At 53.8% G+C, this 21,076-nt stretch overlaps 1 protein-coding gene across 1 annotated transcript; it reads right to left on the minus strand.

Moving 5' to 3' along the window:
- Positions 1-948: 948 nt before the first annotated feature.
- Positions 949-9,771, minus strand: ENO1 (enolase 1). The gene is made up of 11 exons (XM_049775345.1): positions 9,647-9,771; positions 7,249-7,344; positions 6,170-6,228; positions 4,422-4,491; positions 3,858-3,991; positions 3,279-3,501; positions 2,704-2,901; positions 2,383-2,584; positions 2,186-2,294; positions 1,938-1,996; positions 949-1,250 (listed from the first exon to the last, which is right to left on the minus strand). The coding sequence occupies exons 1-11, from the start codon at positions 9,729-9,731 to the stop codon at positions 1,184-1,186; spliced, it is 1,302 nt and encodes a 433-aa protein (XP_049631302.1). The 5' UTR covers positions 9,732-9,771; the 3' UTR covers positions 949-1,183.
- Between the last annotated feature and the right edge of the window lie 11,305 nt (positions 9,772-21,076).

Consider the following 21,076-nt stretch of genomic DNA (forward strand, 5'->3'; position numbering starts at 1 on the left):
AAACCGGAAACTGAGGGTCAGGGTGGCACCAGGGAACAGGGCTCGCCTCTTTCCAAGCTTCCTGCTGGCAGATCAGGGTGGCGGTCTCCAACTCACAGCTCGCCTCCCAGGTCCCGCACTGCAGTCCCCTTCGGCATTGGCCCTTGGACCCTGGGGCGACAAATGCTTTTATCCAAGTGTTGGGAAATGTTGACTTTAAGCCGAGCGTCACGGTGAAGGTGCTCCTGCTTACTCGGCGGAAACTCGGGCAGGTCAGGGGAGCTGCTGGGCCTGTGCCAAGGTCCTGCTGATCGGAGCGGACACCTAGAGGAGGCCATCAGGGAGGGCAGCCTGGCACTGACCAAGGCAAGTGCTGGGGCCTCTGTTCTCTTTGTAGCGCCACCTGCCTGCCCCACACCCCCTTCTTACTTGGTTCTGGGCCACACCTGAAGTGCTCAGGGCCACTTACTGGCTTTGTTTTTGCTGCTCAAAAAGTTCAGGGGACCAAAAATAAAAAAATGAGGGGCTGAAAGATAGCATGGAGGTAAGGCGTTTGCCTTGCATGCAGGACAGTGGTTCGAATTCTGGCATCCCGTATGGTCCCCCGAGCCTGCCAGGAGCGATTTCTGAGCATAGAGCCAGGAGTAACCCCCGAGCACTGCTGGGTATGACCCCAAAACCAAAATAAATAAAAGTCTTTTCAAAAATAAATAAATGGGCTTTCTGGGCCAGAGTGACAACACAGTAGGGCGGGCACACTCCCTATCCAGGTTTGATCCCCAGCATCCCATATGGTCCCCGAGGTTTACACCAGGTGTGGCCCCCCCCCCAAAAAAAAAGAAAGATGAGGGGCTTGGGACACAGCTTGGTGTCTCACGACCCTGCACTCCCCACCTCCCCAGGGCCTGAATCCCATCTGAGGCAGGTTGTAAGGACCCAGGCAGACGCCAGCAGACTCGCACACACATGCAGTTTCCTTCCAGGACTCTGCCTGTTTTATTTACTCTGCTGGACCCTTCCGAGGACAGCATGGACACAGCTCAAGATGGGGACAATGACAACGACGATGCATCACGTGGTCAGAGCTAGGCTCGGGCGGGCAAGCACGGCCTCAGCTGCAGTTCTAGGAAGCGGCGGGCGGGAGAGGCAGAGCCTGGAGTAGGCGGCCGGGTGGGGGCTCAGCAGCTGGCTGGGCCCCATGGACTTATTTAAGGGGGTTTCGGAACTTCTTGCCGGCAAACTTGGCCTTGCTGCCCAGTTCCTCTTCAATCCTGCAGGGGCGGGAAGAAGTGGGTTAGCTGCATGGTGCCCACACGGCCCAGCGACCAGGGTGATCCTCAACTCTGGTCTCGGAGCCAGCCGGCCCACCTCCTGTCGCTGTGGCTCAGAGCAGAAGAAATGCCCTGGCACTGCTATTTCTTGGGATGCTCAAAGTGTCTGATATCCATCTTTATTTTTAGGGCCACCTTAGCTCAGGGAACCATACAGTGGTAGGGTACTGGACCCAGTCCCTCTATGCACAGAATGCACCCCAGCTCCTGGAACCACTTCTCTGGGTCTCCATAAGGCCTTTGGATTGGGGTCGTGCTCAACAGTGCTCACTGACATTCTTGGGGTACCATGCAGAGCAGGGATTGAACCCAGGACCCTGCAACAAAGCGCATACACCAGATCCTGAGCCTGTCAGGAGTAATTTCTGAGCACTGCTGGGTGTGGCCCAAATATCAGTTATTAAAAAAATAAAGGCTCTGTGGGGAAAGGGGGAGAGGGGAGGCGTAGGAAAAGCCATGCCCAGGAGGCTCCCAAGGGCAGCCCAGTGTGATGTGCGCCTTGGCCATGTCCTCTGGTCCTGTCCCATGGCGAGCTCAGGCAGGAAAGGAAGTGGCAAGCCTGCCCTGATCCCTGCTGCTCCCACAGGGAGAGAATGTGCCCTGAGTCCCCTGGGCCCTGTCGATCACCTGAGGAGCTGGTTGTACTTGGCCAAGCGCTCGGAGCGGCAGGGGGCACCAGTCTTGATCTGCACGAGAGAAAGGTCAGGTCAGGTCCACCGCAGTGGATACTCAGCCTTCCTGGCCTTGGGACAGGTAAGGACCAATGATAGCAGAGCTGCAACTTCTTTAGGGTCCAAGGGGTGCCCCCACCCGGTGACCATGTCTAGGAAGTGGAGGTCGGGGGCAGCGAGGGCTTGACTCCAGGGGTGCCGTACCTGCCCAGTGCAGAGCCCCACCACTAGGTCAGCGATGAAGGTGTCTTCCGTCTCCCCAGAGCGATGAGACACCATGACGCCCCAGCCGTTGGACTGGGCCAGCTTGCAGCTGTGAGACAAGAGTAGAGATGTAACCCTATTACTTCTGGTGCCTTCTTGGAGTCCCCTCACCCCCATTTCTCCCACCCCGCACTCACGCCTGCAGGGACTCAGTGACCGAGCCGATCTGGTTGACCTTCAGCAGCAGGCAGTTGCACGACTTCTGGTCCACGGCCTTGGCAATCCGCTTGGGGTTGGTGACCGTGAGGTCATCGCCCACCACCTGGATGCCCGCGCTGGCAGTGAAGCTGCTCCAGGCATTCCAGTCATCCTGGTCAAAAGGATCTTCGATAGACACCACTGTGGAGGCAAGGAGGGGGCGGGAGGCGCCCGTCAGGACTGGCAGACGGGTGCAGCAGGCCCTGGAGCAGTGCTGAGACTCCAGGCAGCTCTCTCGGCCCAGCCTCTCCACCACTCACCCGGGTACTGCTGAATGAATGACTTGTACAGGTCGCCCAGCTGGCTGGGGGTGATGTATCGGCTCGGGTTGTCGGGCGACTTGAAGTCCAGGTCGTACTTGCCGTCGCGGTAGAACTCGGAGGCGGCCACGTCCATGCCGATGACCACCTGATCGGTGTAGCCGGCTTTCCCGATGGCTTCCTTCAGCAGCTCCAGGGCTGGGCAGGCCAGGCGGGGGGAGGGGGTGGTGGTGTCAGCGCACGAGTTTGCCTGACACCCCAGCACCACGAGGAAGTGCAAACGCCTAAGGGGCTCTCTCTCACTGCCTTGCTCCCACCCAGCTCAGAACATCAGGGCGGACAGAACCTCTCTCAATCGCTCGCCAAGATTCACAGGGGAACCATGGAGGGCCGAACCAGAGGACACCCAGGCTGGGGTCTGGGTCTCATACACACGTGGAAGCAAACCGACCAAGGATCGCCCCCACCCCACACGGCCAAAGGGGTGCTGGTCCCTGCAGCATCTGCATTCCATTCCCCTGAGGCTCAGGGCCCAGCCGGATGCAGCACCAGAGGGGAGAAAGCCCTACTTTTACCTTCCTTGTTCTCCAGGATGTTGGGGGCGAAGCCACCCTCGTCGCCCACATTGGTTGCGTCCTTGCCGTACTTGGCCTTGATGACGTTCTTGAGGTTGTGGTAGACCTCGGCGCCGATGCGCATGGCCTCCTTGAAGCTGGTGGCGCCCACTGGGAGGATCATGAACTCCTGCATGGCCAGCTTGTTGCCCGCGTGGGAGCCACCGTTGATGACGTTGAAAGCCTGGTGTGGGGAGAGCGGCAGGGCTGGCTCAGAGGAGCCCCAGAGGCAGGAACCACCACCCCGTTGGGGGCGGGGTGCACAAGCCTCCAGGCTTCCTCTGAACTGGGCTCACTGTCCTCACACATGTGGGTGGCTCAGTGGGAGTTGAGCCAACAGTCACTCAGACTTCTAGCCCCTAGACCGAAGAACACGGGTAGGGCCAGCCACAGCTCAAGGCCACTTCTCTCAAGCGGCAGTTTTGGGGAGGGGGCAGCAGGCAGTTATCTTCCAGGGTGGATGAAAGCGAGACGTGGGGGTGCGGGGGGGGGGGGGAGTCTCATTCCACGAGGAACACGGTGTCCAAAGGAGCTACTCACCGGCACAGGAAGGATGACCTCGGGGTTGCCAGCCAGGTCAGCGATGTGGCGGTAAAGGGGCACCCCCTTCTCCACTGCCCCGGCCTTGCAGACGGCCAGGGATACACCCAGAATGGCGTTCGCCCCAAACTTAGCTGAAGCAGAAGAGAAGAGGAGGTGAGAAAAGGTGCCCGCCCACTCGCACCAGTCTGCCAGAAGCCCCCTACTCCCGGTGTGCCCAAGCTCTTCTCGCCAACACAGAAATGCAAACACACTGCATGTGGCCCCCTCTGCTCTCGGCGCCCCGAGAAAGCCCTGGCTTTCGGGAGCATTTCACTTAATCCTTTTTGTTCGGGGGGCCACATCTGGGGGTGGTGCTCAAGGCTCACTCCTGGCTATGCACTCAGGAATCACTCCTAGGGGTACTCAGGGGATCCTATGGGGTGCTTGAGATCAAATCCAGGCCAGCTACGTGCAAGGCAAACGCTCTTCCCCTGAGGAGTAATCCTTATAGCTCAGCATTAGGGGTAAGAGGCGTTTTCTCACGTGATCCCAAATATCCCCAGGAGCCCCCTGGCCACTCACATTTGTTTTCTGTCCCATCCATCTCGATCATCAGCTTGTCGATCTTCTCCTGCTCCACGACATTCACCTTCTACAAGGCAGAGGGAGGCCAGGCTGATGACCTCTGAACAGCCACAGAACCCACACAATTCCAAGGTGGAGTCACTTGTGTTTATACATTTTATAAACCAAGGGAAGGGGAGGAAAGAGACTGAGGAAATGGGGAGGCTGAAACTACTCTCCATTTTCTTTTTTCCTTTTTATTGGGCCACAACAGGTGGCACTCAAGGATTACTCCTGGTTCTGTGCTCAGAAATCACTCCTGGTATAGGGTGCCGGGGATCGAACCTGGGTGGGCTGCATGTAAGGCATGTGCCCTCCCCTCTGTCTCATCGCTGGGGCCCACACTCCCTTCTGAGTTCAAGGGGCCACAGTGCAAAGCACTGGATCCCCCACAGAGGAAGAAGGCTGCCTTGCGCCAAAGGATGTTTGGGAAGAGCTAACCAGGGATTCAATGAGGCAGGGTGGACTGTTGGGTGGAGTGCTCACCCCGGCCCTTAGCCTGGTTCAGGGAAAGGAGGCCACGGGGAGCAGCTCTCAGTTGGGCCATAGCTAACAATGAAGGACTGAGCAGAGTGACTACTGGTGCTGCCAGAACTAAAACAGGAGTCTAACAATAAAAATTATTAAAAACGAACAAATAACTCCCCCCCCCCAAAACCCCAGGAGCCTGGAAAACCTGCTCCAAGTAATTTGTGTTTCTTTTCTTTTCTTTGGTTTTAGGGCCACACCCAGCAGCACTCAGGGACTACACCTAGCAGCTCAGGGGACCAGATGGAATTCCGGGGATCGAACCCAGATCGGTTTCGGGTCATCCTATAGCTGTGCTATCACTTCAGCATAATTTTGTGTTTCATCATTGTTTTGGGGTCCACAGCTGGAACAGGCTGGGGGACCATGCAGTGCCAGGGATCAAATCCAACCAAAGCCCCAGCATGCAAAGCCACACTCCATCTGGCTAAGCTATCTCCTTGGCTCTCAATGGGAAATTTTTTGGTTTGGGGCCACACTCAATGGTGCTCAGGGATCACTCCTGGTAGGCCTGGGGGACCTTATTAGGAAACCAGGACTGAACCTGGGTCCTCCCAGCTGTACTATTGTTCCAGCCTTCCAAGGAATGTTCGAAAAAAAAAAACCAAAAACAACACTTTATAACTGAATCACAATCAAAATTCAGGGTTGAGACCGGTGCCAGGCATTGAACTTGGTTGGCAACATGGAGTTTTATTCTGTACCCAAGGTTCTTGCCATAAAAATGAGAAGATAGGAGTAACCCCGAGCATCACAAGGTGTGGGCCAAACAACACCCCCTCCCAAAAAAAAAAGGGCACACAAAAGATTTTATACAAGACATATGTTGTTCTGGATGAGGAGCGAGCAATGGGTCCCTGGCACATGTCTTCCATCCTGCCCACTACCAGGGGTTACTCATGAATAGAGCTGGAAACAGCCCCGAGGACCACCCGGCCCCCTCCCCCAAAGGAGAAACCTGAAGTTTTCAAAGTAGCCAATTACACAAGGAATAAGTCAGTGGCCTGGCAGGCAGGGTGGAGACCACGTGCTGTTAGCTGGGGGCACACAGGTGGGCGTAGGGGGACCTGTCCGTGCCCACGGGGGCATCCAGCTCTCAGAATGAGCCGAGTGTGTGTGGGTGAGGGATGGGGAGGCACCCCCATGGGGGGAACAGGCCTGGGTTCCCGAGGTCCTACCTTGCTAACCAGGGCAGGTGCAATAGTTTTATTGATGTGCTCAACGGCCTTTGAGACACCTGGAAGAACAATCAGGCGCATTACTGACCTGAAGAGCACCCACCGAAGAGCACCCACTCTCAGCGGTGGCTCCTCGAGCCCGTCTTCCCCCGCCCTGCCCCAGCCCACCGGCAGACTTGCTGGCCAGTCTGAGTGCTTGGAGCCCGGAGCTGCGGGTTAGAGGCACACAGAGGAAGGGCCTCGGGGTGAAGGCAGGTTAGTGAAGACCATGCACCGCAGGCAGGCGCAGCCAAACTCAGCGGGCGTTACCTGCGTGCACAGGGCTGGCGCCAGGAACTCATTAATATACTTAACGGGTCTGGAGACGCCTGACCAGCGAGAGTGACAGAAAAGGAGAGAGACAGACTCAGAGGAGAGAGGACGGGAACGCTGCTGGTGACCGCACTGCTCCACAACACAGCCGCTGACTCTGACCCAGTGACCCCAAAGAAGTCCCCTTACAGCCCCCAGACCTTCCCCCAACTGTCGTGTTCCCCACCCCAAGAGCAGGACATATTGGGGCCTTTCGGAAGCCACTAGGCACTGTGCTGTTTGGATGGGTCCTCTGCTGGGGGCCGTTGTTAGCCCAGAGATGCTGCCCCTCAAGTGGGCCCTGAACTCTTTCAGCAGGGGAGATTTTGCCATCGTGGGTTTGCCCTTAGCATTGTTTAGCCAGTGCCCTTTGACCTGGGCCTCACATTTTTTAATGCAAGACAAACTGAGAGGAACAGACAGCCACATCCAGGCTCAGAGGAACATATGGGCTACCAGGGATGGAGCCCCGGTTGGCTGTGTGCAAGGTAAGTGCTGATGCCACTATACTGTGGCTCCAGCCCCTGGAATACTTGTCCTAAGTGCCCAGGTGTGGAACCCCGAAGCCAACATCCAAGTCTCCCAACCAAGTCTGATGGGAGCAATCACAGTAGCACTCAGGCCCAAATCAGGGATCCCCCACTCAGGTACCATCTCCCAAAGAGGGGTGAGCTGCAGCAGGAGAAGAGGCACTGTGCTCTGAACACAGCTCTGGTAAGTCCCCATACCTTTTCCCAAATAGCGCGTCTTGTCATTGTCCCTCAGCTCCAGGGCCTCATAGATGCCAGTTGAGGCCCCACTGGGCACAGCAGCTCTGAAAAGACCTAGTTACAGGGGTAGAGGGGGAAAAATTGGATTAACATGGTTCCAGTACTCCCCTGGCCCGACACCTAAGCACCAAGATTTGAGTTTCTCTCAAACCACAGTCCTGAGCAGGCTAGAAGCCCTGAGCATTGCTAGGTGTGACCCTCGCTGCCAAGCTCCAGAGTAGAGGTCTGTGACCACCGGTGTGCTGAGAACTGTGCTTCAGACAGCCTCGGCGGGGTGCCTGGGGGCCTCATTAAAGCGGCTTCATCTCTAACAAGTTACCTACTGGGCTCTTCAGTGGGTCTGTCCCCAAGGGCACTGTTCTAAAAGAATAATTGAGCTGCCTGCAGCTGGACCAGCTCAGAGCCCCAATCTGATCCCCAAGCACCGCTGGGTGTGGGTGGAGTGGCCCAAGTACTGGCAGCCTGCCCAAATCACTGAGCCTCGGGGCGTGCACAGAGGAGTCCAATGGAGTAACCCCCAAAGTAAAAGGGGGTAAAATGAAAAGTGACTCTAGGGATGGTGCCGGGGACTGATCGTGGGGTTTCCTCATCCCAGGGGAGGAACTCCACATCCAGTTTAGCATCCATCACACGGACATAGCACGATCATTTCAAAGGGACACTTAGCAGCTTCCAGGCAGGTGGAAAGAACCAGGATGAAGGGGCCAGGCAGGCCCAGCCGTCCACATGCCCACATGTTCTCAGCTGCTCTGACACGGTAACACGGTAAGGAGCTTCCGCCTGTAATACTGTGGTGACTGGGAGAAGTAGCGGGCCCACGTGGCTTCCTGGTTGGAAGGAGCTGTGTGCGTGCGTGTGTGTTGTGTGCAATGCCAGGAATGGAGCTAGGGTCTGAGCATTCACAGCAAGAGTCTGGTCCCTGGTCCTATCTCTTGGGCCACACCACTTCCTCTTCCAATACAATGGCCTTTAATTGCAGCTAATGAGTGAAGGTGACGTGAAGGGACAGAGTCCCTCCTGATCAGCTGGCCCGGGCACCGAGAGCAGCCAGGATGACACTCTGGCAGGCTCTGGACTTTGGGCATCCAGCGGACACAGCTGAGCAGGCAAGGGCGGCTCTGGAGGAGGCGAAGAGGGGTGCAGAAGAGACGCACTGTCCACACACCTGAAACAGCAGTGTGGGCAAGAATGCAGAGTGATCGGCTCTTTGATCCTTTTCTTAATTTGGGTAACATCAGGTGTGCTCAGGGATCACTCTTGGCAGGCGTAAGGGACCATGAGGTGCCAGTGATCAAACCTGGATTGGCCAGGTGCAAGGGTGCAGAGCCAGGAGTGATCTCTGAACACAGCCAGATGTGGCCCCAAAACAAAACAACGACTTTTAATCATTTTAAGCTGTCTTAAGAAAATGTCCTCTCCCCATAAGGCCAGCGTGGGCACCGAGGGAGGCAGAACCGGCCTCCTGGGAAGCTAAACTATGCTGGAATGAGCTGGGGTGAGCATGGCCACGCCCCTCTGCCCCCCCCCCGTGAGTGACATCAGAGGTGCGGAAGGGCGGGGCTGTGATTCAGCCTGACTCAGCTCCCCAGGGCTACAGGGCTACCAGGCAGCAGGGGAAGCAGATACAGTGGGAGCTGGAGGCCACTCAGACCCTGGGAGAGGCTCTGGGCTTCCTTTCTTGAGGTTTTGGGCCAGCCCCTCCTGACATTGCTTTGGGGGTCCAAGTTCCTGCTTTGGCGGCAGGAACAGATTCCCCGCCTTTAGCATATACACCAGCCCTTTGAGCTACCGGCCCAGCCCCCTCTGACACTGTATTTTCTTTCCTTTCTTATTTGGGGGGGGGGGGGAGTTGAGCCACACCGGGCTGTACTTAGGACTCACTCCTGGAGGCACCTCTAGGATGGTGGGAATTAAGGTGCACAAGGCAAGCGCCCTACCCAAGGTGCTATATCTCTGGCTCTTGGACACAAATAGCTTCCCCCCTCCAAAAAAAAAAGAGGGGAGCTTTTGTGAATCAAGTCTATTCTCCCTCCCACCCCTGCCCCAGGCTAACTCTGAGCAGGCAGGGTGCAGACTGTTCCAGGGCCTAGCTGACAGGCTCTCTCTCTCCTGTCCTCTCCTTTACTGGGCATCAGACTTGCTTAAGGGCACAGCGGCAGAGGCCAAGTGGGGCAGGGCCCTTTAGGGACACAGTCTCACCATGCTGACCTGCTGACCCAGCAGCCACCCTGTGCTCTTTCAAACACCAGGAGCTGCAAGCCAAGGCCTCAGGACATCCCTCCCTGATGCCCAGGGTGCCCAGCAAGGGCAAAGGCTGACTCTCGTCCCAGGCCCAGGAGGGCAACTACCCACCTACCTTTGGCGGTGTGGAGATCCACCTCCACAGTGGGATTCCCGCGGGAGTCGAAGATCTCCCTGGCGTGGATCTTGAGGATAGACATGGTGAGGGTCTGTGGGGAAAGCGGTTTTCATGAACCAAGGCAGTCTTGGCCCCCTTGGCCCCCAGAGCAGCATCCTGAGAATCCCTAGATGAGGGCCTAACACCAGGTTACCAGAAGCTGGCTGGAGGGGAGCACTAAGGACTGTTCCTAGAAAAGTGAGCTGAGGGGTCAGAGGAGAAAACTTGCCCTACCAGTGGCAGGGCCTAGGCTTGACCTCCATCACCGACACACCCTACAATAAAATATTTACAAGATTTGTTTTTTATGAGCCACACTCTGTGGTGCTCAAGGCTTACCCCAGGCTCTACACTCAGGGATCACTGGGGGGGGGGGGGACGGACACGACTTGGAGGAACCAAATGGGGTGCTACGATCTAGTTTAAGATCAACGATCTAGTTTAAGATCAGCTTCTAGCCTTATAAGCTGTCCTCTCTCTCCAGCCAATAATTTAAAACTATGACCTATAATTTGAAACTAGGAAAAGATTCCACACTCCAAGGGAAGCAGCTTTCTTTAGAAAACATTTCAAAAGGACCAGAGAGATAGGAGAGAGGGGAAGATGCCTGCCTCCCACACACAGGAAGACCTGGGTTCAAACCCTGGCATCCCGGATAGTCTCCAGGGCACCACCAGCGAGCGCTGCTTGGTGTGGTTCAAAAACCAAAGAAACCTCAAAACAAAAACGCTTAAAAAGAAGCAAGAGCACAACAGGTACTTGCCTTGCAGGCAAGCTGGCCCAGATTGGATCCTCGGAACACCATAGGTTCAGCCCAACCCACCAGGAATGCTCCTAGAGTGCAGTACCAGCAGTTAAGTCCGGGTGTGGCCCCCAAACCAAAAAAGGTAAAAAGGGGAAGAAAAAAAAAAAAAAACAACAAAAACCCAAAGATGCGCAGAGAGCAAATAGCAAAGCCCTCCAAACCCCTACCAACCCTCTCTCCTCCCCCCAGGGGCTCTTCAGGGGAACAACTGGTAGGTCACAGCGGATGAAAGGACAGAATTAGTGTTCAGAAGCCCTGAGCTAGCTGGGCTCCTCGCCAATATCTTCTCTGGAATGTTCTGCAGCAGCAAGTGGCACTGATGATGTCTTTTTTCTTTTGAAGCTGCAGAATTCGACACTCAAGTCACTTCAAGCAACAGTGTGCAGTTGCATCCATCATCCATCACCTAACAAAATCCTCCAGCTGCTTTCTACTAGGTCAGAGCAGCAAAGGGTACATCTATTAAAATTTTTTCACTTAAAAAAAGATTTTTGGGGTGTTATGGGGGACCAGGGCTTGTGGTTCAATGGTGGAGAAAACAAGCCCCCACATTTGTGTGCAAAAGCCCATCCATCCCAGGCACTGCAGAGGCGCCGCCTAAACGCTTCTCGATGAGCTGGCAAAGCGGGGTACCACCATCCCCATCACCCCAAATTCCACCATCTTCCCCGGGGGCAGTCTCCAGCCTCTTTCTAAAAAAAAATCTTGGATTTCCAGCTGTCAGGTGCACTTCCAACGCACGGCGGTGGTGATTCGGTTTGTATTCTTCGTGCTCGACGAGGTCATGAATTTAGGATTAATTTTTACAAGAAAATAAATAAGGGGGGAGGGACCCCCCCCAAGACACCGATCGCCCTTTGCACGACCCCCGGCCCGGGACCCCCAAGGCCCCCGATCCACAGCTAGCTAGCTCTGCGGGCTCCAAGGCGGTGGAAGAATCCATCGCTCGGACCCCGGCTCCTCCACCCGCTCCCGCGCCTCCTCCCTCCGGGGCTTCGGCACCTGGCGGCGGGCGGTGGGCCGGGAGCGGCGCGGAGGATGCTGCGAGCGACACGAGCAACGAGCGCAGACGTCCGACCGCTGCGGTACCCGGAGCTCCTCTGCGCCGCGGCTCCCCCCACTTCCGGCCCAGCTCAGGAAGCACCTCCCACATCCCGCCCTCTAAGCTGCGCCGCGTCCGGCTATTGGCCCACCGCGCCGTCACTCGCGGGGAAGAGGGGGCGTGGCCGCGGGCATGCCTGAGGCCCCGCCTCTGGAGCATCGCCCACTGCTCGGCTATTGGCCAGCCGCGCCGTCACTCGTAAAAAGAAGGCGTGGCCGCGGGGTTTCGAGAGGCCCCGCCTCTGAAGCACCGCTATTGGCTTGCCGCGCCGTCACTCGTGGAAAAAGAGGCGTTGCTATAGGCATCTCTAAAGCGCCACTTCTGAAGCACCGCCCACTTCCCGTCCCCCGAGCACTGCCGCGCCCAGTTATTGGCCCGCCAAGCCGTCACTCGTGATAAAGGGGGCGTGGTCTCGGCCATCCCTGAGGCCGCACCTATGTGTGTGAGGCGACGACCTGTGTGAGGCGACGACCTGCCTGAGGCGGTGGACGCGCGCGCGCGCGTGCGCGTGGGTCGGGGTCCGACTCCGCCGTCGCCCCGGTTAGGGCCACGGCGAGTTTCCCGCCTCTTGGCGCTGGGCTTCCTCCCCCTCAGGAGGCGCCTTTCCGGGCCTATTGGGGGCGGGGCGGGGCGGCGCGGCCGACATGAGCTCTCGGGGCTCCGTCACGTACCGCGAGTCCCGCACGCAGCCGGCGTCGCTCTCGCGCCTCACGTCGAACGCCGCGTGCGACCTTCCCCCGCCCTTGGGGCCGCCCGCCCTGCCCACTCGGGGGCGTGGCCTCAATCACGCATGCGCACACGCCGCGCACGCCCGTCCGCCCAAGGTGACCCGGCCCGGCCCGTTTTGACCTTGCACCGCGGATCCAGGCCCGGTGGACGCCATCGCTCTCCATCCAGGCTTCGGAGCGGAGTTTGCAGGCGCCGGCCACCTTGCCCCTTCGGTTTCAGCTCCTGTGCATGCATTTTGTTTGCAATGGCTGGAGATACCCCCATACCCGGTCACCCCCTTTGTCACACTGAGTTACCCACCCACCCCAGCTTCTCCTGCAAAATGCACAAGATCTGATCTGGGCTTGGAATTTTATACAGAAAGGAAAAAGAAAAAAGAAGAAGAAAAAGGAATTGTATACGGAGTTTCTCGAACAGATGAAAAATAAGTTATCAGGCTTATCAGATGAAAAATGAGCCTCAATGGGCAGATTTCTTTCTGCTAAAGAAAGGCCTGGCTTGAGGGGCGAGAGAGAGAGAGGGGAGAGAGAGGAGACAGAGAGAGAGGAGAGAGAGAGGAGAGAGAGAGGGGAGAGAGGAGAGATAGAAGAGAGAGAGAGGAGAAAGAGGGGAGAGAGGAGAAAGAGAGGAGAGAGATGAGAGAGGAGAGAGAGAGAGAGAGAACAGTAAGGCAAATAAATGCCTTCTCCAGGTCTGATCACCCCACAGACCTTAACCTACCAGGTGTGACCCTTAAGCACCACTGGGTTTGACCAAGATCAAATTTATTTTATTAAATGGTTTTAAATCAGCATGTCTCCAACTTCCGAAACCATGGCTTTCTTTCCTAAGGTAGTTGATTCTGTGTTTTCTCTGCATTCCTTCTTGCTTTGTAATGTGAGGGCTAGAACAAGTACCATCAGGCCAGAATGGGTAGGGCGCTTGCCTCCTTCTCCGTTGACGGGTTCTTTCTCCCTAACGTCGCCCATTGCCCCCCAAGTACCACCAGGAGTAATGTCTGATAACCATTCAGAGCCTGGAGGGAGTAACTACTGAGAGTCACTGGGCGTGTGGCCAAAGACCAAGCCAGTAAAATAAAACTGTGCCATGGAATTATTTAAATCGACTCACATAGATTCATACATGCTTTATATATGTTTATATTTCTTCGGGTCACCTACAACTGCTGCTTTTCTTCCTCAATTTGGAGCATTCAAATATATGTTGGTTTTTGAGCAACACTCTGTAATTGCTCAGGAATCCTTCCTTGTAGGCTCTGGGGACCCTAGAGGGCTCCCAGGTTGGAACCCAGGTCAGCTGCATGTGAGACAAACATTCAAATATTCAAATATTCACTATTGCTCCAAATTAGCTTGGACCATTTTCAATAACCAAATGATTGCTTAAGTTTCCAAGCTATTGGGTACAAGTGAGTTCATAGTGTTAGTTTTCTCCTGAAATTTGCGATTATTTTTCTGACAAAAAGTGGGGGAAAAGGCTGCAAGGATGTTGTAACATGTAACTGCTTCAGTGCAGCATTGCTGAGTTTTGCCAGTAGAGCCTGTGCTTCCAGCAGCCACTGACTCAGCTGCTGAGTGGAAGGGCCTCAGCCTTCACCATCTGAGGGAAATCTGACACTTGGCGCTCTAATTTCCCTCAGCAAATCCTAAGGTGTGGTTCTTGAAAGGGCTCCAAGTCACTTTCATTTTGCATTAAACAATGTTTTAAGGAGATAAAGATAGAGACAGGGTTCTGAACTCTAATTACCCTCTGGCTGCAATAGGCCTGAGTACTGACTACGGGAAGGAAGGGCCCTAGGCAGGGCTAGGAGATTCCTGAGGGACGGCACCTCTGGCTCTGTAGCACAGAGGTTAATGATTAGCAGAGATGCCGCAAATCTTTTCCAAATCCACAGGCTGCCAAATGTCTTCCTCTTCCCCAGCTCCTGAGGCTGTTAGCAGCAGCGGAGCTCATTTACCTGCCTTCTGCCTGGCCTATAGATGCTTACTCTGAGGGGAGTAGCATGCATGACCCTTTGATTTGGGGATCACACCTGGAGACGCTCAGAACTAATTCTGGCTCTGTGTTTAGCAGGCCACTCGTGGGGGTGCTCAATGGACCACATGCAGTCAAGGGGTTCGAATCAGTTTGGTTGCGCAAGGCAAGTGCCTCAACCCCTTTACTATCTCTTGGATGTGTGAGTTGTTCTCATGATCAAATCCCTCCACACTCAAGGAAGTTTGCTTTTTTTAACCTCTCCCTTGAGTGTCTGAAAGATTTTTAGCTAGGGCCCCTCTGTTTGTTCTGGGAAATGCTTTCTTCCTCCTGTGAATATACTTCCTGGTCTTTGAAAAGGTCCAGACCCCCACTCTGTCTCCTTATCTGAGGATGCTCCATTGTCCTGAGGTGTTAGGGAGTTGGCCCCTGCCTGCACCACCCTCTCATCCTCACCACTTGGTCTCCTGGTACTTCCAGGCAGCCCCGCACCTTGCCCTTGGATTCTGATGAGCTGTCACTGTGCTGACCTGAGTCCAACGAGCGCTTCCTCTTTGCGTGTCTGCACCTAACTGCGCTCACATGGAATTGGGGTGGCAGCGGGAGACCTGAGAAACGACTCACCATTCCCCACATCTGGTGCGTCTGTCTTCTCTTTAACTTGGCTGGAAGAGAAACTCGACAGCATCTGGGCACTGTTTGGAGAGTCCTCAAGTCCACTTTGCACGACAGCGTCTGCATCCCACACTCCTGATGGTGTTCTTTGGTATTTTCTAACCCAAAGGGAAGATACTTTTTTTGCCTCCTCTTTTTTTTTTTTGTTTTTGTTTGTTTTTTGTGGTTCTGCACTCAGGAATTATTCTTGGGGGACTTGGGACCATATAGGATGCAGGAATAGAACCCTGGTCAGATGCGCACAGGGCAAATGCCCTCCTCATTGTACTAACTCTCTGACCCCAAGAAGACGTTCTTGACTCTCCACAACCCTTGAAGCAGGGTCATGGGCTCCTGCTCTACTTTTGTTTTCTGCCTGATGGGGAGGCGAGTTCTGTGGTAAATGTCTGGGAAGGCAGCCTTTGTCTGAACCTACATGGGCATCTGGACCAGGGAGGAAATGCACACTGACTGACGGGTTTCCTCTTCTTGTTCTTAGACTGAGACCAGCAGGATGTGCTGCTACAAATTCACAGCCTGGGGCCTGCAGGTGCGCTGAACAGGCTGAGCATTCACATTGTACGTGAGGTACCAGGATCCATCTCTGGCATCTTCCCACATTGCTGGTGCAGGCCCTGGGGACTGTAACAGTGGTCACCCACAGCCTACCACCACAAAGACAACTGGAACAACTGCACTGGTGACTGGGTTGGTGAGGGTCTGTGGAGACAGGCCGCATCACATGGTAGTTGGTGGTAGGGGCTCTGATCTGTATGCCCAAAGCACTGTGGGATGCTTTTGAGACTGGGCAGGCCTTAACCTCCCAGAGGCAGCCCAAGGAACTAATGTGGCCTGGGAGGTGGCCTGGCCCTAGAGCTCTGCCCCAGTCCTGGTTGGTTCCTCTGGAAGCTTATCCCCTTATCTGTGTCTTTTTTTTTTTTTTTTTTTTTTTGGTTTTTGGGCGACACCCGGCGGTGCTCAGGGGTTACTCCTGGCTGTCTGCTCAGAAATAGCTCCTGGCAGGCACGGGGGACCATATGGGACACCGGGATTCGAACCAACCACCTTTGGTCCTGGATCGGCTGCTTGCAAGGCAAACGCTGCTGTGCTATCTCTCCGGGCCCTTATCTGTGTCTTGGCCCTTGACTATGCTCACAGCCACCCTCCTGAAGTTACTCCCTGTTGAATTAGTCTCTCTCTGTCTTTCTCTTTTTTTGGGGGGGGGGCGGGGTCACACCCAGCCTCGCTCAGGGGTTACTCCTGGCTCTGCGCTCAGAAATTGCTCCTGGCAGGCACGGGGAACCATATGGGTTGCCAGGATTTGAACCACTGTCCATCCTGGATTGGCTGCTTGCAAGGCAAATGCCCTACCACTGTGTTATCTCTCTGGCCCCTCTCTCTTATTTTTTATTTTGGTTTTTGGGCCCACGTGGCAGTGCTTAGGGGTTACTCCTGGATCTGCACTCAGAAATTACTCCTGGCAGGCTAGAGGGACCCTATGGGATGCTGGGGATCAAAATCAGGTCAACTGTGTGCAAGGCAAATTCCCTACCTGTCTCGAGAGAACCCTACCAGCCCCATCTTGTGCGTGTGTGTTTTGGTGTTATACCCAGTGGTTCTCAGGGCTTACTTCTAGCTCTGTGCTCAGAGGTCACTACTGACTGGGCTCAGGTGCTGGGGATCAAGCACAAGTTGAGGATGTGCAAGACAAGGAGAGCCCTGTCCACTGCCTTATCTCTCTGGCCCCTTAAATTTTTCTTTCTAAAGGGTTCCAGTCACATTGGATCAAAGGCACGCTCTGAGCCGCATGGCTCTTCTGTGTCCCATTACCTATGCAAAGGCCCTGTTTTCCAGAAAGCCACATCAATAGATAGGCACAAAGTTCCACCTATGGGCACTTCAACCCAGTTCAGCTTCCCATGCCACAGGACATTTACTGGTCCGGCCCATGGCTAAATGATGGCTATTGTGACAAATCTGTTTTATTGGCACACTACCATACATCCCTGCCCTTGTTTCATTTCATTTTTAAAATTTATTTTGAGCCATACCTAGTAGTGCTCAGAGCATACTCTCATCTCTGTGTTCAGAGGGTGAATTGAGATGCTGGGGTGCTGGGATGCTGGGGATCAAACCCGGTTGACCATGTGCAAGGTAAGTGCCCTCCCTGCTGCACTGTCGCTCCAGCACTTCGGTGTCATATTTGAGTGTTTACTGGCTGCAACAACAGAGATGTGAGACTTGAGGCTCACAACAGCCAACAGCCTTCACAGGGAAGTTGCCTGCTTTGGTCTTTCCCAGCTCCTTGATGACATGTCATCCAAGAAGCAACTTCGCTACCATGGGCCAAAGCAGGGAACCCATACACCCATGTCATAGGGGGCTGCAAAAAGGCAAACCAAGTCTTGGGGCCAGAGTGATAGCACAGTGGAGAGGGCATTTGTCTTGCATGCAGGTGACCCAGCTTTGATCCTCAGAATCCCATAGGCTCCCCAAAGCCTGCCTGCTAGGAGTGATTTCTGAGTGTGGAGCCAGGAGTAACCATTGAGCACTGCCAGGTGTGACCCAGAAACCAAACCAAATAGGGGAGTCTGTCGTGGTGGCTCTGGGCCCTTCGGGTGGCCACACTAGAAACCCTTAGTCCCCATAGGGGTAAAGCACTTGTCCTCCATCCACTGGCTTTTGCTTCATCCCAGGCACTACTATGGTCCCCTAAGCTCTGTGTGGCATGGGGCGCACGCACGCGCACACACGCGCACACACACACACACACACACACACACACACACACACACACACAACACGAACAATCTAGATTTATTGGCAAACCAAGTTGCTGGGTTTGGGCAGATGGACTAAATCCGCGTGGGCAAGGCTCCTGCTTCCAAACTACAGCTTCCTTAAAGAAAGTCACGTTTGTGAAAGTCGAGACTTTCTAAATCCAGACTGCAGGGGGCTCAGGGATGGGTGCCAAATGGCAGGGCTGGAGGGGGGCAGAATTCAGGGCGCCTGTTCCTCAAACCATTTGCTGGCACTTCAGGAATCCAAATAATCACCAAGATCCAAACATGTCCGTGCTCGTCTGGCATGTGTGAAGTCCTGGGTTCAACTCCAGCAGCACCAGAGAACACACAAACAACACCAGATGGAGCAAACAAGAACGGACGGACGTCATGGCAAGAACTGTTTATTGGGGTAGGGGAAAATAGAACATCGGGGCAGGCGTTTGCCTTGCACATAGCCAACCTGGGTTCAATCCCTGGCATTTCATAGGGTCCCCCGAGCACTGCTAGGAATGATTTCTGAGTGTAGAGCCAGAAGTCATCCCTGAGTGCCACTGGGTGTGGCCCTCAAGTAAACAAACAAAAAAATAAAAACCACTTATTTACTTAAGGTTTGAGGGCCACAGGGACTCAGACTATTCTGACTTGCTGTTTGGGGGTCACTGATGGTAGTACTGGGCTGGGGGACCTGCAAAATATGTGCTTGGCTTCACCCTCTCGCCTGGGGCAAGTACTCTACCATCCCTGGCCCCACAATGAATTTATTTATTTTTTTGTTTTGTTTTGTGGCCACAACCATTGTGTTCTGGGCTTAGTCTTGGCTCTATGCTCAGGGATCACTACAAAGTGTTGGGGGAATCCAATGGGGTGCCTGGCTATCTTGCTGTTAACTCTCTAGCCCCTAAAACTGATTTACTTACCATCCTTTTAGGATTATTAGGATATGAATTTTTAGCCCATGATGAAGCTTACCACATAGAGTGATGAGGTAGAGAAATAAATAACAAGTATTTTTTTTTTGTTTGTTTTTTTGGGTCACACCTGGTGGTGCTCAGGGATTTCTCTTGGCTCTGCACTCAGAAATCGCTCCTGGCAGGCTTGGGGGACACATATGGGATGTCGGGATTCCAACCACATCCGTCCTGGATTGGCTGCGTGCAAGGCAAATGCCCTACTGCTGTGCTATCTTTCTGGCCCCTACACTAACAAGTATTATGACAATGACTGAGAGACAGAAATAGAATGCCAGACAGAATAGAATAAGTAGGAGAGGAGGGAAATGGGGGACATTGGTGGCAGGAAAGTTACACTGTAAAGGGGAGTGTTCATTTTACAACCAAAACCCCAACTATGAACATGTTCGTAACCATGGTGCTTAAATAAATATATTATTTTAAAAATAGGAATTTTTGTAAAAGCTCAAAAAATAAAAATGAACCAGAGGCTGGAGCAATTGTACAGCAGATATGGCACTTACTTGTCTTACAGGCAAATCCAGGTTTGATCTCTAGCCTCAAGCACAGCCAGGAGTGATTCTTGAGTGCAGAATCGGGAGTAAACCCTGAGTATCCTTGGGTGTGACCCAAAAACTAAAGAAAAAAAAACACCCCAAAACAAAAAAATAGAATCAGCCCCCAAACCCGAACCCCTAGCTCCCAGTGATCTCAAAACAACACACATCCCATTACAAACTATAAATTAAAGCGAACCAACAAACAAAACCAGGGCTCTGACCCTATTCCATTCACCACGGGATTTTTGCAGCCGAGAAGGACAAAGATGCGTCTGTTACTTTCCCATCCAAGAGGGCCCCTTTGGACGCTGGCCCGGGCTCCATAATGCAGCGCTTATGCCCAGACTCCTGGCAGGAAAGGGCCGTGCTGTAGCGGTGCCAAGGTCACCCTCTCGGCCCATTCAGATGGTGTCTTGGGCTCTCCCTAGACAGGACTGGCGGTGCCCATGGAACTTCCATCTTGGCCTCAAGTTACATGGAGTTCACTAGTTTTCACTCATCCCCAGGGGCTCTGGGGAGCTGCTGGAGGTCCAGGGAGTGCCCAGTCTGCATGTGGACAGAAACAGGGTTCATCTCATATTCCTGCAGCCCTCTGGCTCTGATGGGCTCCCAGAAATAGTGGCTCCGCTCAGCAGAATTCCTGCAGGCCTGACTCATCTTCCACTTTTTGGAAGAGGCAGCCATGTCAGTCTCAGCTCCACCTACTTCCCTGAGGCTCAGGAACTAGCATCTCAAGCCCAAGCTAGCAGTGGGGCCCCAGGAACCCAAATCATGGGGTTACCCTACTCTTAGCTCAACTGGGGACAGCCCAGTTCTCCTGGCTCCCTGGCCCCTCTGTCACAGTGTTTTCCTAGGCAAGCAGGGTTAGGGTGCAAGATAATTTCTTTTTTTCTTTATCTTTTTGTTGTTGTTGTTGTTTTTGGGTCACTCCGGGGGATGCTTGGGTGTTACTTCTGGCTCTGTGCTCAGAAATCGTCCTGGCCATCACAGAGATTGGCACACATCACAAAGACCAAGAACAAGCAGTGCTGGCGGGGATGTGAAGAGAAAGGAACACTCATTCACTGCTGGTGGGAATGTCATCTAGTCCAGCCTTTATGGAAAACAATATGGAGAGTCCTCAAACACCTGGAAATTGAGCTCCCATACGATCCAGCTATACCACTCCTAGGGATATACCCTAGGAACACAATTCAAATACAATTCAAAACTCCCTTCTTCACACCTATATTCATCGCAGGGCTATTTATAATAGCCAAACTCTGGAAACAACCAACATGCCCTACAACAGATGAATGGCTAGAGAAACTGTGATACATATACATATACATAATGGAATATTATGCAGTCGTCGTCAGGAGAGATGCAGTCATGAAATTTTCCAGTACGTGGATGTACATGGAATCTATTATGCTGAGTGAAATAAGTCAGAGGGAGAGAGAGACACACACAGAATAGTCTCACTCATCTATGGGTTTTAAGAAAAATTAAGGACATTATTGTTTTTCTTTTTTTCTTTTTTTTTTTTTTTTTTTGGTTTTTGGTTTTTGGGTCACACCCAGCAGCATTCAGGGGTTACTCCTGGCTCTACGCTCAGAATCACTCCTGGCAGGCTCAGGGGACCATATGGGATGCCGGGACTCTAACCTCCGTCCTTCTGCATGCAAGGCAAACGCCTTACTTCCATGCTATCTCTCCGGCCCCTAAGGACATTATTGTAATAATCCCCAGAGACAATAGAGATGATGGCTGGAAGGACTGGCTCACAATATGAAGCTTACCACAAAGAGTGGTGAGTGCAGTTAGGAAAATAACTACATTAACATTT

Source organism: Suncus etruscus, chromosome 6 (genome assembly GCF_024139225.1).
Source record: "Suncus etruscus isolate mSunEtr1 chromosome 6, mSunEtr1.pri.cur, whole genome shotgun sequence".
In the NCBI taxonomy this organism is placed as follows: domain Eukaryota; kingdom Metazoa; phylum Chordata; class Mammalia; order Eulipotyphla; family Soricidae; genus Suncus; species Suncus etruscus.

Coding starts and splice junctions, on each gene's coding strand:
- ENO1 (XM_049775345.1), bottom strand. CDS start 9,731: ATGTCTATCCTCAAGATCCACGCCAGGGAGATCTTCGACTCCCGCGGG. Junction 6,229..7,248: donor GACGCGCTATTTGGGAAAAG/GTATGGGGACTT, acceptor TTGTTCTTCCAG/GTGTCTCAAAGGCCGTTGAG. Junction 3,502..3,857: donor AGGTCATCCTTCCTGTGCCG/GTGAGTAGCTCC, acceptor TCCCCACACCAG/GCTTTCAACGTCATCAACGG.